The sequence below is a fragment of the Moschus berezovskii genome, chromosome 20, assembly GCF_049115385.1.
Source record: "Moschus berezovskii isolate FMDL1 chromosome 20, NW_MosBer_1.0, whole genome shotgun sequence".
In the NCBI taxonomy this organism is placed as follows: Eukaryota; Metazoa; Chordata; class Mammalia; order Artiodactyla; family Moschidae; genus Moschus; species Moschus berezovskii.
The window spans coordinates 27,772,716-27,792,016 of NC_142479.1; the positions used below are offsets into that span (position 1 = coordinate 27,772,716).

General features: G+C 46.4%; 1 protein-coding gene and 1 long non-coding RNA gene across 5 annotated transcripts; one reads left to right on the plus strand and one right to left on the minus strand.

Annotated features, from left to right (window-relative positions):
- Positions 1 to 8,066: 8,066 nt before the first annotated feature.
- LOC129540035 (uncharacterized) lies at positions 8,067 to 19,236 on the minus strand. 4 transcript variants are annotated; one of them, XR_016035459.1, is made up of 5 exons: positions 19,104 to 19,236; positions 16,910 to 17,059; positions 13,227 to 13,370; positions 12,310 to 12,400; positions 8,067 to 8,549 (listed from the first exon to the last, which is right to left on the minus strand). It is a non-coding gene; the product is annotated as an uncharacterized LOC129540035 (long non-coding RNA). The 4 variants fall into 4 exon arrangements; XR_016035461.1 differs by lacking the exon at positions 13,227 to 13,370 and having other exon boundaries at positions 19,104 to 19,232; XR_016035460.1 differs by lacking the exon at positions 12,310 to 12,400 and having other exon boundaries at positions 19,104 to 19,230.
- Positions 8,835 to 11,861, plus strand: CCL1 (C-C motif chemokine ligand 1). The gene is made up of 3 exons (XM_055401198.2): positions 8,835 to 8,987; positions 10,121 to 10,235; positions 11,343 to 11,861. Exons 1-3 carry the CDS (start codon positions 8,912 to 8,914, stop codon positions 11,431 to 11,433), a joined length of 282 nt encoding a protein of 93 aa, XP_055257173.1. The 5' UTR covers positions 8,835 to 8,911; the 3' UTR covers positions 11,434 to 11,861.
- Positions 19,237 to 19,301: the final 65 nt, after the last annotated feature.

Consider the following 19,301-nt stretch of genomic DNA (forward strand, 5'->3'; position numbering starts at 1 on the left):
GCTTTACAGTATTGTGTTGGTTTCTGCCACACGTCAACATGAATCAGCCACAGGTTTACCCATGTCCCCTCCCACCTGACCCTCCCCCCACCTCCCTCCCCATCCCACCCCTCCAGGTTGTCACAGAGCCCTGGTTTGAGCTCCCTGAGTCACACAGCAAATTCCCATTGGCTGTCTATTTTACGTATGGCAATGTATGTTTTCATGTTACTCTCTCTGTACATTCCACTCTCTCCTTCCTCCCCCCACCCCCACCCCCGTGTCCATAAGTCTGTTCAGTATGTCTGTGTCTCCACTGCTGCTCTGCAAATAGGTTCATCAGTACCATCTTTCTAGATTCCATATATATGCGTCAGTATACCATATTTGTCTTTCTCTTTCGGATTTACTTCACTCTGTATAATAGGCTCTAGGTTCATCCACCTCATTAGGACTGACTCAAATGTGTCCCTTTATGTCAACCTTGTGATTTTAATACACAGATATGGCCCAGCTGCCTTTCTTGAGCACCTAGTATGTGCTGCTTATTCCATGCATCTGCATTGCACACCAAGTCTTCATGACCTGGCCACTCGGTCGCTGGGCAGTCACATGTCTCTCTGGCCATTTCCTCACTGTCCTTCATGCCTAGCAGTCTTTACACAAGCTCCTTCCTCTATGGACAGGCCCCTTTCCACTTAACAGCCTTCCTGCTGGAGACTTTGCTTGAAGAACATTCCTCTGGGAGGCCTCTCCCCTGTGGGCAGTTCCCAGACCTTCCATGTGCCCTCCACAGGGCACATCCCCTACTGTCCCTGAACCAGCTGGCTTTTCCTTATTTATCTGTGAACGAAAGGGCAATGACTTGCAGCTTCTTGGTAGTTGTCTTCTCTAAGGCTGACCAAGGACCGAGAACAGGGGAGGCTGTTGAAAAGTGATTGGGAAAATAGAATTTGCAGCTATCTGGGCCAGGCCCTTGATATAGCAGATCTTACTTTTTAAATTCACTTACTTTTAAAAATTACTTATTAGTACTTATTTGGCTTTGTTGGGTCTTAGTTGCAGCACAGGGGATCTTTAATCTTATTGAGGCATGCAAACTCTTAGCTGTTGCATGCGGGGTCAAATTCCCTGATCAGGGAGAAACACTTGCCCCTGGAATTGGGAGCACAGAGTATTAGCCACTGGACCACCAGGGAAGTCCCAGCAGATCTTATTTAATGCTCCCCTCACACCCGTGAGACTTGAGTTACTCTTCCCATTTTGCATGAGAGATGTGACTAAGGGGAAGCATGGGAAGATGGCGGAGGAATAGGACGGGGAGGCCACTTTCTCCCCCACAAAATCAACAAAAGAACATCTGAACGCTGAGTAAATCCCACAAAACAACTTCTGAATACCGGCAGAGGACATCAGGCACTCAGAAAAGCAGCCCATAGTCGATGAAAGGAGGTAGGAAATAGATAAAAAGATAAAAAGAGAGACAAAAGAGGGAGGGACGGAGCTCCGTCCCGGGAAGGGAGGCTTAAAAAAAAAAAAAAGAGAGAGAAGTTTCCAAACACCTGGGAACACTGGCGAGTGGAACCTCAGAGGGCCGCATAACTGGGAGACAAAAGACATAAATAATTAAAACTCACAGACTAAGTGCCCAGAGGAAACTCTCAGCGGAGAAGCGGCGCAGACGCCCGTGCCCCTCACTAGCAGGCGGGGGCTGGGCAGGGAGGCGCCGGCATCGGCGCTCAGAGGGAGAGCGGCTGTGCGCTTAGAGGGAGAACCGGGGCCCGCGCTCAGAGGGAGAGCTGGGGCGGCGCTTAGAGGGAGAACCAGCGCCCAAGCTTAGAGGGATGCGCTTAGAGGGAGAATGGCTGTGCGCTTAGAGGGAGAACTGGCAGCGGCACTTAGAGGGAGAACTGGCAGCGGCACTTAGAGGGAGAACCGGGCTTGAACGCCCCAGGGCAAACTGAGGGCTCGAACGTAAGATACCAGAGCAGAGGTTGCAGCTGAAGGGTGAGAGGGCTGGAAAAAGCCTGTGAAAAAGCCCCAAGCCAGCCCCGCCCACAGAACCGGGCATGGAGCAGAGCGCACCGGCAGCCGGCGGCCCTTCCCCCAGCCCCCGCCGACGCGGGCGGGAAGGGCAGCCCGTGCCTGGGCGGGGGCAGCCGCGGCCCCAGAGAGGCTTCCCCTGCCAAGCTGCAGGCAGGCTTCCTTGCTGGCCAGGACTTCTTGAGTTCGGGCCGGTCGATATCCGCCTGAGAAAGTACGCCTGTTGTACTCCCAGAAAACCGAGCGGTAGGGACTGGGAAGGCAATAAGTCGCAGCGACCGCGCTCGCCAAACGCCTGGTCACCTGAGCTGCTCGGACCGGGGAAGGCACAAAACGCAGGCCCAGCCAAGTCTGCGCCTTTGTGGAGTACCCGAGGACCTGAACCTGAGCCGCTCAGACCTGGGAAGTGCAGGCAACCCAGCGCCAGCCGCGGACAGCTCGCAGCAGAGCAACCTAAAGCCTAAGCAGCATAAACAGGGAAAGCACACACGCCTTGAGTGGGAGCATTCCCAGTGTAGCTGAGACACCGCGAGCACTCCCCACAGACGCCAGGGATATTTGTTAGCTGTTCCTCCCTCCCCATAGCAGGACTGAATAAGAGAGCCGGGGGGAAAAAAGTGTCCACCACTGCATCCTGGTGTCAGGACGGGAATTAGACACTGAGGAGACCAGAAAACAGGAGAGCTTTTTCAAGGAACTGCCTTGGAAGTAACAGAGGGAGAAGCCTTGAGCCTCCCACAAGAATAAGACTGAAAACCAGAGGCAGAGGCTTAAGACCAAATCCTGAGAAAACCAGAGATCTCTGGTTCCAGAGAACATTAATTGATAGGTACTCATCAAAGGCCTCCATACATACACTGAAACCAGGCACCACCCAAGGGTCAACAAGTTTCAGTGAAAGACATACTACTCAAGCTATCAAGCAACACAGGAGAATAGCACTGAGCTTCAATATACAGGCTGCCCAAAGCCACCCCAAACCCACTGACATCTCAAACTCATTACTGGACACTTCACTGCACTCCAGAGAGCAGAAATCCAGCTCCACCCACCAGAACATTGACTCAAGCTTCCCTAACCAGGGAACCTTGACAAGTCACCCATCCAACCCCACACACAACGAGGTAACTACATAATAAAGAGAACTCCACAAACTGTCAGAAGACGGAAAGGCCACCCCGAACACAGCAATATAAGCAAGATGAAGAGGCAGAGAAATACCCAACAAGTAAAGGAACAGGATAAATGCCCACCAACACAAACAAAAGAGGAAGATATAGGGAACCTACCCGATAAAGAATTTCGAATTTTAATTATGAAAATGATTCAAAATCTGGAAAGCAAAATGGAGTTACAGATAAATAAACTGGAGAAAAGGATTGAGAAGATGGAAGAAATGTTCAATAAGGAATTAGAGGAAATAAAAAAGAGTCAATATACAATGAATAATACAACAGATGAGATCAGAAACACTCTCGAGGGCACAAACAGTAGAATAATGGAGGCAGAAGACAGGATAAGCGAGCTAGAAGATAGAATTGTAGAAATAAATGAAACAGAGACAGAAAAAGAAAAAAGAATTAAAAAAATGAGGACAATATTAGAGACATATGGGACAATATTAAATGCCCCAACATTCGAATCATAGGAGTCCCAGAAGAAGAAGACAAAAAGAAAGACCATGAGAGAATACTTGAGGAGATAATAGTTGAAAATTTCCCTAAAATGGGGAAAGAAATAATCACCCAAGTCCAAGAAACACAGAGAGTCCCTAACAGGATAAACCCAAGGCGAAATACCCCAAGGCACATATTAATCAAATTAACAAAGATCAAACACAAAGAACAAATATTAAAAGCAGCAAGGGAAAAACAACAAATAGCACACAAGGGGATCCCCATAAGGATAACAGCTGATCTTTCAGCAGAAACTCTACAGGCCAGGAGGGAATGGCAAGACATACTTAAAGTGATGAAAGAAAATAACCTACAGCCCAGATTACTGTACCCAGCAAGGATCTCATTCAAATATGAAGGAGAAATCAAAAGCTTTACAGACAAGCAAGAGAATTCAGCATCACCAAACCAGCTCTCCAACAAATACTAAAGGATCTTTTCTAGAGAGGAAACACTGAAAGTGTATATAAACTCGAATCCAAAACAATAAAGAAAATGGCAACGGGATCATACTTATCAATAATCACCTTAAACATAAATGGGTTGAATGCCCCAACCAAAAGACAAAGGCTGGCTGAATGGATACAAAAACAAGACCCCCATATATGTTGTCTACAAGAGACCCACCTCAAATCGAGGGACACATACAGACTGAAAGTGAAGGGCTGGAAAAAGATATTCCATGCAAATAGAGACCAAAAGAAAGCAGGAGTAGCAATACTCATATCAGATAAAATAGATTTTAAAACAAAGGCTGTGAAAAGAGACAAAGAAGGAAACTACATAATGATCAAAGGATCAATTTAAGAAGAAGATATAACAATTATAAATATTTATGCACCCAACATAGGAGCACCGCAATATGTAAGACAATTACTAACAAGTATGAAAGGGGAAATTAGCAATAACACAATAATAGTGGGAGACTTGAATACCCCACTTACATCTATGGATAGATCAACTAACCAGAAAATTAACAAGGAAACACAAACTTTAAATGATACAATAGACCAGTTAGACCTAATAGATCTCTATAGGACATTTCACCCCAAAACAATGAATTTCACCTTTTTCTCAAGCACACATGGAACCTTTTCCAGGATAGATCACATCCTGGGCCATAAATCTAGCCTTGGTAAATTCAAAAAAATTGAAATCATTCCAAGCATCTTTTCTGACCACAATGCAGTAAGATTAGATCTCAATTACAGGAGAAAAACTATTAAAAATGCCAACATATGGAGGCTGAACAACACGCTGCTGAATAATGAACAAATCATAGAAGAAATCAAAAGAGAAATAAAAATATGCATAGAAATGAATGAAAATGAAAACACAACAACCCAAAACCTCTGGGACACTGTAAAAGCAGTGGTAAGGGGGAAGTTCATAGCAATACAGGCACACCTCAAGAAACAAGAAAAAAGTCAACTAAATAACCTAACTCTACATCTAAAGAAACTAGAAAAAGAAGAAATGAAGAACCCCAGGGTTAGCAGAAGGAAAGAAATCGTAAAAATTAGGGCAGAGATAAATTCAAAAGAAACAAAAGAGACCATAGCAAAAATCAACAAAGCCAAAAGCTGGTTCTTTGAGAAGGTAAATAAAATTGGCAAACCACTAGCCAGACTCATCAAGAAACAAAGGGAGAAGAACCAAATCAATAAAATTAGAAATGAAAATGGAGAGATCACAACTGACAACACAGAAATACAAAGGATTATTAGAGAATACTATCAGCAATTATATGGCAATAAAATGAATAACTTGGAAGAAATGGACAAATTCCTAGAAAAGTACACCTTGCCAAAACTGAACCAGGAAGAAACAGAAAATCTGAACAGACCCATCACAAGCACGGAAATAGAGGAAGTAATCGGAAAGCTTCCAGCAAACAAAAGCCCAGGTCCAGACAGCTTCACAGCTGAATTCTACCAAAAATTTAGTGAAGAGCTAACACCTATTCTACTCAAACTCTTCCAGAAAATTGCTGAGGAAGGAAAACTTCCAAACTCATTCTATGAGGCCACTATCACCCTAATTCCAAAACCTGGTAAAGATCCCACAAAAAAAAGAAAACTACAGGCCAATATCACTGATGAACATAGATGCAAAAATCCTTAACAAAATTCTAGCAATCAGAATCCAACAACACATTAAGAAGATCATACATCATGACCAAGTGGGCTTTATCCCAGGAATGCAAGGATTCTTCAATATCCGCAAATCAATCAACGTAATACACCACATTAACAAACTGAAAAATAAAAATCATATGATTATCTCAATAGATGCAGAGAAAGCTTTTGACAAAACACAACATCCATTTATGATAAAAACTCCCCAGAAAGTGGGAATAGAAGGGACATATCTCAACATAATAAGAGTTATATACGACAAACCCACAGCAAACATTATCCTCAATGGTGAAAAATTGAAAGCATTTCCCCTAAAGTCAGGAACAAGACAAGGGTGCCCACTCTCACCACTGCTATTCAACATAGTTCTGGAAGTTTTGGCTACAGCAATCAGAGCAGAAAAAGACATAAGAGGAATACAAATTGGAAAAGAAGAAGTAAAACTTTCACTGTTCGCTGATGACATGATCCTTTACACAGAAAACCCTAAAGACTCTACCAGAAAACTACTAGAGCTAATCAATGAATACAGTAAAGTTGCAGGATATAAAATCAACACACAGAAATCCCTTGCATTTCTATACACTAATAATGAGAAAATAGAAAGAGAAATTAAGGAAACTATTCCACTCACTGTTGCAATGAAAAGAATTAAATACTTAGGAATATATCTACCTAAGGAAACAAAAGACTTGTACATAGAAAACTATAAAACACTAGTGAAAGTAATCAAAGAGGACACTAATAGATGGAGAAATATACCGTGTTCGTGGATTGGAAGAATAAATATTGTGAAAATGAGTATACTACCCAAAGTAATTTATATATTCAATGCAATCCCTATCAAGCTACCAACGATATTTTTCACAGAACTAGAACAAATAATCTCACAATTTGTATGGAAATACAAAAAACCTCGAATAGCCAAAGCAATCTTGAAGAAGAAAAATGGAACTGGAGGAATTAACCTGCCAGACTTCAGGCTCTACTACAAAGCCTCAGTCATCAAGACAGTATGGTACTGGCAAAAAGACAGAAATATAGATCAATGGAACAAAATAGAAAGCCCAGAGATAAATCCACGCACCTATGGACACCTTATCTTCGACAAAGGAGGCAAGAATATAAAATGGACAAAAGACAGTCTCTTTAACAAGTGGTGCTGGGAAAACTGGTCAGCCACTTGTAAAAGAATGAAACTAGAACACTTCCTAACACCATACACCACAATAAACTCAAAATGGATTAGAGAGCTAAATGTAAGACCAGATACTATAAAACTCCTAGAGGAGAACGTAGGCAAAACACTCTCTGACATAAATCACAGCAGGATCCTCCAAGACCCACCTCCCAGAATATTGGAAATAAAAGCAAAAATAAACAAATGGGACCTAATTAAAATCAAAAGCTTCTGCACGGCAAAGGAAACTCTAAGCAAGGTGAAAAGATAGCCTTCAGAATGGGAGAAAATAATAGCAAATGAAGCAACTGATAAAGGATTAATCTCCAAAATATACAAGCAGCTCCTGCAGCTCAATTCCAGAAAACTAAGTGACCCAATCAAAAAATGGGCCAAAGAACTAAACAGACATTTCTCCAAAGAAGACATAAAGATGGCTAACAAACACATGAAAAAATGCTCAACATCCCTCATAATCAGAGAAACGCAAATCAAAACCACAATGAGATACCATTTCACACCAGTCAGAATGGCTGCTATCCAAAAGCCTACAAGCAATAAATGCTGGAGAGGGTGTGGAGAAAAGGGAACCCTCTTACACTGTTGGTGGGAATGCAAACTAGTACAGCCACTATGGAGAACAGTGTGGAGATTCCTCAAAAAACTGGAAATAGAACTGCCATATGATCCAGCAATCACACTCCTGGGCATACACACCAAGGAAACCAGAATTGAAAGAGACACATGTACTCCAATGTTCATTGCAGCACTGTTTATAATAGCCAGGACATGGAAGCAACCTAGATGTCCATCTGCAGATGAATGGATAAGAAAGCTTTGGTACATATACACAATGGAGTATTTTTCAGCCATCAAAAAGAATGCATTTGAATCAGTTTTAATGAGGTGGATGAAATTGGAGCCAATTATACAGAGTGAAGTAAGCCAGAAAGAAAAACATCAATACAGTATACTAATGCATATATATGGAATTTAGAAAGATGGTAACCTGAACCCTGTATACGAGACTGCAAAAGAGACATAGGCATATAGAACAGTCTTTGGGACTCTGTGGGAGAGGGTGAAGGTGGAATGATTGGGGAGAATGGAATTGTAGCATGTATATTATCATAAGTGACCAGTCCAGGTTCGATGCATGATACAGGATGCTTGGGGCTGGTGCACGGGGATGACATGGAGGGAGGATATGGGGAAGAGGGAGGTGGAAGTGGGGGTTCAAGAAAGGGAACACATGTATACCCGGGGCGGATTCATGTCAGTGTATGGCAAAACCAACCAATATATTAATGTAAGGTAATTTGCCTCCAATAAAATAAATTAAAAAAAAAAAAACAAAGTGAAAGAGAGAGAAAAAAATAAATAAAACTTTAAAAAAAAAAAAGAGAGATGTGACTAAGGTGAGTTTATGCATCTGCTGATTTGCAGATGTGGGCTTTAAACCCAGGTGTGTCTTCTCCGTGCTGCTGTAGAGCTCTTCTGCTCTGCCATGTTCCTGGGACAGTGACTCCATTGCTGGATGGAAAGACATGAGGTCAGAGGAGGCACAGGTCACTTCCTCTCATTCAATTTTCTCTTCGCCCTACTCAGCTGGGACAGCTTCTACTCAGCCTCTCAAGATCTTTATCTGCACCTGCGCTTGGGGAACTTTTCCTACACCTCTCACACCTCCCAGGAGAGTTGGAGAAAGGAGTTTTCCATGTGGTCACTGGACGTGAGTAACTGTGGCTTCCCCACCTCTGCACCGGGGCTTGGAAAACCCCACCTGGGTCTTCTGATAAAAGCCCTGGGCCCTGCAGGATAGACCAGAGGAGAACTCTTCACTTCACCAGACTCACTGAGACCCTTGCAGGGAGGCCTGAGCTGGACAGCCCGAGATGAAGCTCATCATCGCCGCACTGGTGTGCCTGCTGCTGGCCGGGGTGTGGTTACAGGATGTGGACGCCAAGAGCAGTGAGTTTGGCTGGAGTCACTTTGCTTCTCTTTGGGGAGGGTGGAGACTCAGGGGGGCACTCTGGGGTTGCAGGGTGAGGGAACAGGTTCACCTTAAGCTCCCTGCCTCCATCTCCACTCCTTGGGGAAGAAATCTCCCCAAAGAGGAGGAAGGGAGGTCTTGGGTGGGGGCAGGGGGCCAGCAAGAGAAACATGCATTTGGAGTCCACACTGACCACTGAGCAGCTCGCTGCAGTCAAAGGAGGTCTGCTTCGTCTAGACCCTGCGGACTGATGGATGGAAGTGGTGAGGTCATTTAGGCCAAGCTGGAGGCCTGAGGTCCAGAGGAGGGACTGACGGGGGTCTTGCCTCCACCAGGCAGAATCTGAGGTCAGGACAGATTGGCCAACCTTGGGCAAGTCACTTGACCTCCCAAACTCTGGTTTTGCCATCAGTAAATTGGGATTTGATTATGCCTATCCTCTAAAAGCTGGTGAGGGAATACTGACCTAACGACAGACATATGAAATGGGCTTTGCAAGCAGTCAAACTAGGAGGTCTGAAATGCAAGCCTTTTGAGTGTGGGCTGTGGGGTGGGGTTGCAAAATGGCAGAGTGGAACCTGCGGGTCAGAGCTGTGAACAGGGTAGAGGACCTTCTGGAGTGGTTGGGGGTGGGGAAAGTTTGTTGGTTCCCGGAAGCTCTTTCCTGACCACTTCTTCGAGTTTAAACTCCTAGCACAGTCTCTAATCCCGCCCCAAATAGCGGACTGCAGTTGAATCAGACTCACCAGGGCCCCAGGGACCTTGAACCCAAACGTGGGGGCAGAACCATGCACTAGCAGTGGAATGTCATAGCTAGAAGAGCCTTTAGAAATCAGTCTAAAAAGTTTCGCTTCATAGTTGGGAGGTCTGGAGTTCAGAGGAAAGGCTCCTCTTGACCAAAGCCACACAGCTGTTTTGTCGGGGCCTGGGATCTGAACCCGTGTCCTGACTCTGCCTGAATACAGAACGAGGTGGCTGATGAGACACTTTGGATGTGGCCCCAAAGCCTGAGCCTGTCCTGGAAGCGTTTTGTTCCCCCTCCATCCTGGATGAGAGGAACTCAGTACGGGTTGAGAAATAAATGCAACCCATTCTTGTGCTTCTCTTCTAGTGCATGTGTCATCCTCCAATTGCTGTTTCATAACGGCGAAGAAAAAGATTGCTCTGAAGAAAATTCAATGTTACAAGAACATCAGCTCCACCTGCTCCTACAAAAACCGCCTAATGTAAGAAATGTATCCTCTTCCGTCCCTAACTTGCTTCTCCAGAGAACAGAAACTGGCCCACCTGGGATTAGAGTAGCAGACGCTAGATGGCGATGTTCCACTAGATTAAGGCTTTTTTTTTTTTTTTTTTTGACTAAGCCATCGGGCCTGCCAAAACCTTGGGTGCAGAGCCAAGAGTGGACGCTAGGGGGAGCACCTGTGCTCCCTCAGTGACGGGTTTCTTGAAGCTCCAAGGTGCCAAGTATTACATCTTAATATTTTATGCCCAGAGCTTAAAAGCTCCAGGCACTACTGTGTGATGGTACGAGTGAGGGGGGTCTCAATTAGTTCCTGTCTCTGGGTTTGCCAACCTATAACCTTGGATGACTTGGGGCAGGTAACTTTTCTGAACCTGATTATCTGAGTAGCTCTCGGCACTCCTGAGCAGTAAAGTGGCATAACCACAATAGCTGCATCACAGGGTCCTTGCAAAGCTCCAGGGAGGTATCTCACACTTGACACGCAGTGTCTGTGAGACATGAGACATTTTCATGTGTGTTATCTCAGTCAGCTAACTCTCCTGGGGCACGCATTTTCATCATCATGAAAACTGAGGTTCAGGGAATTAGAGAAATTTGCCTAAGGTCGTGCAGATAATTAAAGGCAGAACTGATCTGTGGTTTTTGGACAACAGCCAAGTTTGGGAGGTGGACAGATCAGAGAAGAAACACATGCACACACACCCAAAGCAATGATTAGGGGATTGCAAATGGTTACAGACACATGAAAAGATGGAACAGGTGAACTCTTAGAGAAATTCTAGGAGAGGATTTGTTTCCAAGCCAGCAGGTTTCCTACAGCCTTCGCTCTACCCTGACACACTGAATCCCCCAGAGGGTCCAGGAAATGCAATTTAAAGAACTACCACCCCACCCCCACCCCCGCTGAAGCTTGGGTGTTCCTCCCAGTGTACACATCATAGATATCTTATGTAACACTTCATTTTACAGGAGAACAGCTCAGGGGTCCCCAGGAGCAATGTGGGGGTCATGGGCTGGGGCATGATGTGTGTGGGGCACCCAGGGGTGACTCAGGTGACTCAGTCCCTCTTCTATTCTCTGCCCACAGATTGAAGCTGACTGGAGGCCTAGAGTTTTGTGTCTTGCAAAAGGAATCATGGGTTCAGGCTTATTTAAAGAAGATAAACCTCTGCCAGTGAAAGGAAACATGAGCTGATCCCGTCTCATCCTGGATTCAGGACACCATGTGACTTCACTTTCCTCCCAACGTCTAACTTCACACCAGTCCTTCTGCCCCATCTTCACCGGGTCACGCCAAAGGGTCCGCTTGGTTCTAATAAGCTATGTTGTAGCACTTTATATATTTATATTCTAGAGTCTTTAAGTTCTGTCCCCCTCCGTGCCTCTTGGACCCCACTGGGATTTCAAGGTGCAAAGTTGATTGACATTGAGGGGCTGGGGCCAGGAAGTGGAGAGGAGGGAAACAGGTTGGAATTGGTGTCAGGGGAACTGACTTCTTTTATTATTATTTAATTTTTATTGGAGTATAGATGCTTTACAATGTGGTGGTAGTGTAACTGTACAGCAAGGTGAATTTCTGATACTGTGGAACTGACTTCTTGTCAATAGGAACCAATAAATGACTCAACACAACTCAGCTGACTGCCTTTGTCCTGGGGGAATAAACGTTGGTTTGGGTTGTGATGTGGGTTCTCTACAGATGTGGGTTCTCTGCAGGGCTGGGTCCCCATTTGCATGATCTCCGCCCCTGCCCTGCCCTGCCCAGAGGGTTTGGAGGCTATTGTTATCCAAAAGTAACAGCTGCCCTAGCTGGGGGGTCGGGGGGGCGTGCAGGGGGGTTGCCATCTGCCTGTAAGAGGTTACTAGCCCTGCTGTAGAGGGGAGGTGGCTAAGGGCTGGAGAGATCCATCGACATCTACAGGCCTGAGGACACATAGCAAGTCAGGATCCGATCTGGCCTTAGAGCTCAGGGTTCCTGCTGTGGTCAAATCATGTCCTACTGCTTGGCTGGCTACAAAACCAAACTCTCAAGTGTTGACAGAAAGGAAAATTGCCTTTAATCAGCATGCCAGCAATCTGGGGAGATGGTGGACTCAGGGTCCCCCAAAAACCATCTCCAAAGATTCTGCTCAGCCATGAAAGCTTCTAAAGGGAAACAGGGAAGTCATCTCAGTTAATCATTGGGATGGGGTGGCAGACGGAGTCCTCACCATCCCCCATTCTTTGCAATGCTTGTCGACTGCTCCCGATCTTTTTTTAGATGCCAACTTTTGACATAGTGTGTTCTCAAGATTCCTGAACGAGTGAGAAGAACTGGGGAAGAGATCTTATTTATTTTTATTCTTCTTATTCTTTTGTGTTCCTTATTGCAAATGGTTACTATGGTGCCTGGTCAGGGTGGGCGGCTTCGAATCTTTTTATTCTTATTTATTTTTCTATTCTTACTTATTCTTTATTTCTACTTCTCTGTTCTATGGAAAAAGCAACAAGTTAGGTAACCAATTATATGATCAAAAGATTTGAAAGGTGTGCTAAGGCTGCAGATGATAGAGCATGGGATGCCTGGTTTAAGGATAGTGACAAGACAAAAGTGGCCTCCTGAAGACAGCTGTTTTCTGCCTAAAGTTGCTTACACTGCCTTCCAGGGTAGAAATCTTTTCCAAGTCCCCATGTGCCAAGCGACTGCCTGGCACAGCATGGCAGAGGGACCCTGTGTCCACTGGACAGGGTCTGGAGAGTTAATTAGCAGGATTTTTTCCTGGGGAGGTCCAGGCAGATGGGTCCACATCTGATGGAAATGCCAACAGAGGTCATCCAGAGAAGGGAGGCAGTCTCGAGAAGAAACAGGTGAACCCCCAGGGGAGAGAGAGGAAGAGGAGGCCCTGTCCCTTTAAAAGGGGCAATCACATGCTCCAGCTTGTGTAACCTGTGACTCTAGGGAGACTAGTGTCAACTACAAATTGGCACTTACCAAGAGCATTGCCAATGACTGAACAGCAAAGGCGTTTGCCATCTGCCTCTACGGAGATTGACCCCCCTGCTGCCATAGCTGTTGACCTTCAACAACCCCTGAGGGAGCTCAGGGTGGAGTGAGGCACTCTGTGCTCCAGGGAATCTGGTGGGACAGGTCAGATGTTTTTAAGAACAGATTTTATGATCTCAATTCTTGCATCTCCTCATATCTAGAGAAGCACTAAATTCCTTCATGGTGACATCAGATCCTCAAGACTAACAAAAACCTTCTGTAAAATGAATGCTTCGTCGCAATGAACTCCCCCTTAATCAAAACCTTATATATTGATTTTCTCCCACTGCCGCTTTGGAACAGTCTCTTAGAGCTATCTGAGATGGTGTCCCACAGGCTGCAGTCCTCATTTTGGCTCAAATATAACTTAACTCACAACTCTCAAGTTATACGTCTTTTTTTAGCCAACACTAGCAAAGGAAAGAGTGAATTCTGGGTCTCGGATATGGTGCCTTTAGGAGAGAAAGTCTTGCGTCCTGAGTCTCCGGGCTTCTCCCACTTTCTCCAGCATTCAACACACAGTGCTTCAGGCTCATCTTAAGCACCTCCTTTCTCTGCCTCCAGGACTGCCCTGCTTCCCTGGCTCTCCCTAACCCAGACCATTGCAGTAGGTGGCTCTCCGTCACCTTGTTGCAGGAAGGGGGACCTGTTCCAGGACACGAAAGTGGGCTCTTGTCTAATACTCAGAAATGAGTTGTCCGAGGAGACATATGTGCTGATGAAGCTAGACTTTATTGGGAAGGGGCGCCCGGGTGGAAAGCTGGATGGGAAGGGAACCCAGGAGAACTGCTCTGCCATGTGGCTCGCAGTCTCGGGTTTTATGGTGATGGGATTAGTTTCCGGGTTATCTTTAACCAATCATTCTGACTCAGAGTCCTTCCTGGTTCAGCCAAGATGGATGCCAGTGAGAAGGATTCTGGGAGGTGGTTGGACACATGGTGTCACTTATTGACCTTTCTTGACTCTCCCGATTGGTGGTGGCTTGTTAGTTTTGTGTTTCTTACCGCAAATGGTTACTATGGTGCCTGGCCAGGGTGGGCGGTTTCAGTCAGTGTGTTTTCCCTAACACCCTCTTGCCAACCCTGTCCTGCCCTTGGGTCCTGCCCCAGACTACTCTTCTTAGCATCTCCCACCCTCCTCCCTCCCCATTGCTCCAAGGCCTTCAGAGCTGAGTCCAAACTCCCATCTTGACATTCCAATTCCTCTGTAAGCACATCTCAACCTTCCTTTCCAAAGGTCTGAGGCTTTTCTTTTCTGAATCCCACATGCCAACTATCTGGGGATGTTTGCTGCAAGCCCTTTACCCTCTTTTCCATCCAGCATCTCTTCCACAAGAGTCTTTGCTCTGACGGTGCTACACCATCCTCCAAGGCCCATTCTCTCCAAGTCTCACGTTAGATATCAAATCCTATGCTAATCAGGACTGTGTCATCTATTTTCCCCTGGGGCTCAAGTATGCTTAATGGCTGCATTACTCCAGGGTGGAGGGCTGCTCAGAGCTGGGAGGCATGGGCGCAAGGAGACCTGTTGGAAGCTGATGCTGGGGACGGGAGCCATTGTTCTAGAATATCCTGGGCTGGTGAGCCAGACCCTCCCTGATATGCAGATGAGCCCAGTTAAGTCACACAGTCAGGGCCTGGCTACATCCGTATGTTTAAGTTAGTTTAAGTTTAGTCGCTCAGTCGTGTCCGACTCTTTGCGACCCCATGGACTGTAGCCTACCAGACTCCTCTGTCCATGGGATTCTCCAGGCAAGAATACTGGAGTGGGTTGCCATTTCCTTCTCCAACATCTGTATGTAGGGCACCTCAAAGTGCCCCCTACTGGTTGGGAGTTATCCCTGAAGGAAACACTACTGCTGTATTGGAGATTTTGTTTATTTATCTGGCTGCACTAGGTCTTAGGTGCAGCATGCAGGATCTTTAGTTGCAGCATGTGAAATGCTTAGCTGTGGAATCTGGGATCTGGTTCCCTGAGCAGTGATCGAAACCAGGCCCCCTGCGTTGGGAGTGCAGAGTCTTAGCCACTGGACCACAGGAAAACCCTTGCATTTGAGATTTTAAGCAAAATGTATTTTCTGCAAAAATGTCAGTGGTCCTAAAACTGTATACATCTTTCCATAATAACTTCCCCTGTTGGCTCAGGCAGTAAAGAATCTGCCTGCTATTGCAGAAGACCTGGATTTGATTCCTGGATCGGGAAGATCTCCTGGAGAAGGGAATGGCTACCCCCTCCAGTATTCTTGCCTGGAGAATTTCATGGGCAGAGGAGCCTACAGTTTATGGGGAGGCAAAGAGTTGGACATGACTGAGTGACTAATACTTCCACGGTTCCATAATAATATATTTAGCAATACCTCATACTCACCAGGCACTGTCATCCTTAGATTGCCCTTAGATTGCAAAAACCCATGGCTCTCTAGGCATGTTCATTATCCCCTGGGGAGGTAGGCAGGAGGGAGACCCACTGCCCATAGCTTAGAGGAGAAGGAGTTGGGGCTCCTGACAGGAATCAAGTGGCTCAAGACCTTACTTTAAAAAAAGAGATCACCAATATTCAAAATAAATCCCCAACCAGCCACAATCCAAATAATACTAAATATTATTTAAGACATTTTGCATCAGGAAACCAAAAGCACTCCATTTGAAAATTAAGGTCAAATTAGTCCAGGGTAGGGACAGGAGGTCCTGGGGGGTTGAGGGGGGACATTTCTCATCCTCTGGTTTGGTCTTAGTGTGACCAGGAGAGTTCAAGTCTTCAGGGTGTGATTTAAAAAGAAAAAACATTTAATATTTGAATATTTAAATATTTTTAAATATTTATTTATTTGGCTGTATCAAATCTTTGTTACCTTATGAGGGATATTTCATCGTGGTGCATGGACTCTCTAATTGTATTGCACAGGCTCAGTAATTGTGGCCTGTGGGGTTAGTTGCTCTGTGGCATGTGGGTGTGGGATCTCAGTTCCTGGACTAGGGATTGAACCCATGTCCACTGCATTGCAAAGTAGAATCTTAACCACTGAACCATCAGGGAAGTCCCGGGTGTGAGTTTTTGATCCAGGCTTTTCACATAATTCTCCTTTGGGTTGGCACCCATATCCTTGGCTGGTTGGTTCTGAAGCTGTGGATGAGGGTGGGCTGGCAGGGTCAGATGACATGCTGGTTTTATCTCAGGGATGTTTTATCTCAGGGATGACTCCTTACAGCTAAGACCTGTCAGGCCCACCTGCTACAGGGGAGGGGTCCTCCCTGGGACAGGAAGTCAGAGGGGAGTGTGGTAGGGAGAGACCCTCTGGAGGTGGTCACTGTACTTGCCAACTGCCCTCCCCCCAGGAGAAGCTGGCCAGGCATCCACAAAAGTAACCACAGAAGTGTGAGCTGACACCCATTCAGGGAGCAGGATGTGGGACGTTACCAGCCCTCTCTGGGCCTGTCCCTGGTGTAATAATAGGAAGCTTTGGATTACGTAGTCGGGTTGGATCTTATCCCCTGAGGGTAATGTCTCAAATTTGGCTGATGTCTGTCTGGTGAGACAGAACTTAGACGGAGGGGATGGAGAAGGGGATGTGGAGTGCGGGAGGGGTAAGAGAAGGTGGGAGTGGAAGGGAGCAGGATTTTTCTACTTACACGACAGCTTCCTGGGGACCCCGGCTGCTGGTGATGCGAACGCTCTTGAGCCTCTGCAAGGGAACCTTCTTAGGTTTCTGTAACCACGAGGAACCTGCTGTTTCTTACGGTTAAATGGGAAATAGCAGGTGACCAGGACGGGGAGTGTGTCTAGAAATAAAGTCATAGAGAAAAAGCATTGGAGGAGATGCCAGGCTTTTCTCAGCTTGAATGCAGCAGGAGAAAGCGAACACAGAGGTAGAAGAGGGTCTCATCCACCCCAGGTCCAGTGCTCCTGCCCACTGTCTGAAGGCGGGAGTAAGCTCAGGAACACGTGCCTCAAGATTTTTGAGGCTGATTCCACATGGAGGGGACACTTCATTGCTCACTGAGGAAGGTCAGTGTGATGGGACTCGGATATGGACCCCAACCTACAGGGTTTGGAAAGATTCACTGTTATTTAGATGCCAAGTCATGTCTGACTCTTTTGCTACCCCCTGGACTAGATAGAGCCCACCCAGCTTCTCTGTCCATGGGATTTCCCAGGCAAGAATACTTGCGTGGGTTGCCATTTCCTTCTCCAGGGGTTCTTCCCAACCCATGGATCCTACTCACATTTCTACATTCACAGGTGGATTCTCTACCATCTGAGCCAGCAAGGAAGCCCTTGGGAAGATTAGCTGGCATCAAAGAACAGGCCTTGGATTTGGAGTGGGCAGTGTAGGCTTTATTCTGGCTCTGTCGTGGCCTGGAGGTGGGAGGGGGCAGGTAGGATGCCTGCTGTCCCCAACATGGGCTCTCGCTTCTGTCTCCAGAATTAGAAGTTGAAACCTTGAGGGTCCCTGGTGCTCTGATAGGGTTGGAAGTACAGGGCTTTGTCTTAGGCCTTCCTAGAAGGTGAGAAACCGAGACGTGAGAGAGGAAGGGAAGGGGGAAGAGAGATTGAGCTTACCTGGCTGAGTCAGCACCTGGGTGCTGAAGGCATCTGCTGTGAGCCACAGACCCAGAGATGCTACAGAGACCTTCCTATGGGAAGGGGTGGATGCCAACTTCACCCTGAAAGCTATTGGTTTCTGATTTTGTCTGATTTTGTCTGAGCTCCACGGTAGCTCTGGCTGCCCTGCCTGCCTGTGTAGGTAGCAGAGAGGATGGGGTAGCAGGGATCCCAGAGGGATGTTTGCCTGGCCGGGGTCATGGTCAAGTCAAGATGGAAAGGGGGAGTGGGTCTTGAGTCTGCTAAGCTGGAGACTGAGCTGTCAAATCATTTTCCAGGAAATGTAAGATGGAAGTTGTGAAAGATGGAGCCGGGTAGACACTGTTTCCCCCTTAGCTGCTCAGACCGCAGAAAGGAAGCTGGAACACGTACGTGCTGGCAGTCTCCCTAGGAAGTGACCTAAGGAGCTGCTGTCTCCAAAATGAAAAGGGAAACCATAGAAAATACCTCCGGTGCTAGGGACTTGCCCCTATTGCGTATTTAGTCCTGACAAGGTAAGCACCATTTACAGATGGGGACACTGAGGAGCAGAGAGCTTAAATAACTTGCCCAAAGTGTCATGGGGAGTAAGGGGTGAGGCTGGGAGAAACAGCTATAAGTTGACATATAATCACCAAGAGTTTCATGTCGCCGATGTCTTTTTCCAAGGTAAGTGCTAAGCAGAAGTCTCATGCGCATGCTCAGTTGCTCAGTCGTAGCTGACTCTTTGCGATCCCGTGGACTATAGCCCGCCAGGATCCTCTGTCCGTGGGATTTTCCAAGCAAGAGTACTAGAGTGGGTTGCCAGCAGGAGCTGTGGGTTCGATTCCTGGGTTGGGAAGATCCCTTGGAGGAGAAAGTCTCCTACTGGAGAAAAATTAAAGCTGGCTCCTGATGACTGGGCTCCTCCCTTCACATATGGGTCCTTCCTTCTGCTGCTCAGACCTAGAAGGATACGGTTCGAAAACCACTGATTTGTCTAGGTCCCTTGCTTTCAGGAAGGTTTGTTGATGGGAGAGGATGGGGAACAGAGCAAAGATGTGGGCTCCTTGCTCCTGAACCTAGCTCCCTCCTGCAAGGAGTCTGAGCTAGGAATTTGGGAGGTGGGTGAGTGGGTGGGGAGTACCCAAAGGCACAGGGGCAAGGAGGGAAGAGCTTGGACTCTGATGGGAAACCTAGCACGCCTCTTAGCCTGAATATTTCTATCCCCATGCTCACTCCTGGCTCCCAGATTTTGCTTACCTTTTGCATCTGCTTGGAGTAGTCTCCCGTCCAACCTCCGTTCTTGCGAGTCTTTCTACTCTAGCAAAACAAGCCCAGTGAGGGTAAAGGAAATGAAACAAAGAGCTAAGATTAGTGAAAGGAAATGAAACAAAGAGCTAAGATTAGCAGGCTTTGACAAGCCTATGATGAAGCTGAAACTCTCCTGAGGCTGATCAG

Coding starts and splice junctions, on each gene's coding strand:
- CCL1 (XM_055401198.2), top strand. CDS start 8,912: ATGAAGCTCATCATCGCCGCACTGGTGTGCCTGCTGCTGGCCGGGGTG. Junction 8,988..10,120: donor GGATGTGGACGCCAAGAGCA/GTGAGTTTGGCT, acceptor CTTCTCTTCTAG/TGCATGTGTCATCCTCCAAT. Junction 10,236..11,342: donor TCCTACAAAAACCGCCTAAT/GTAAGAAATGTA, acceptor CTCTGCCCACAG/ATTGAAGCTGACTGGAGGCC.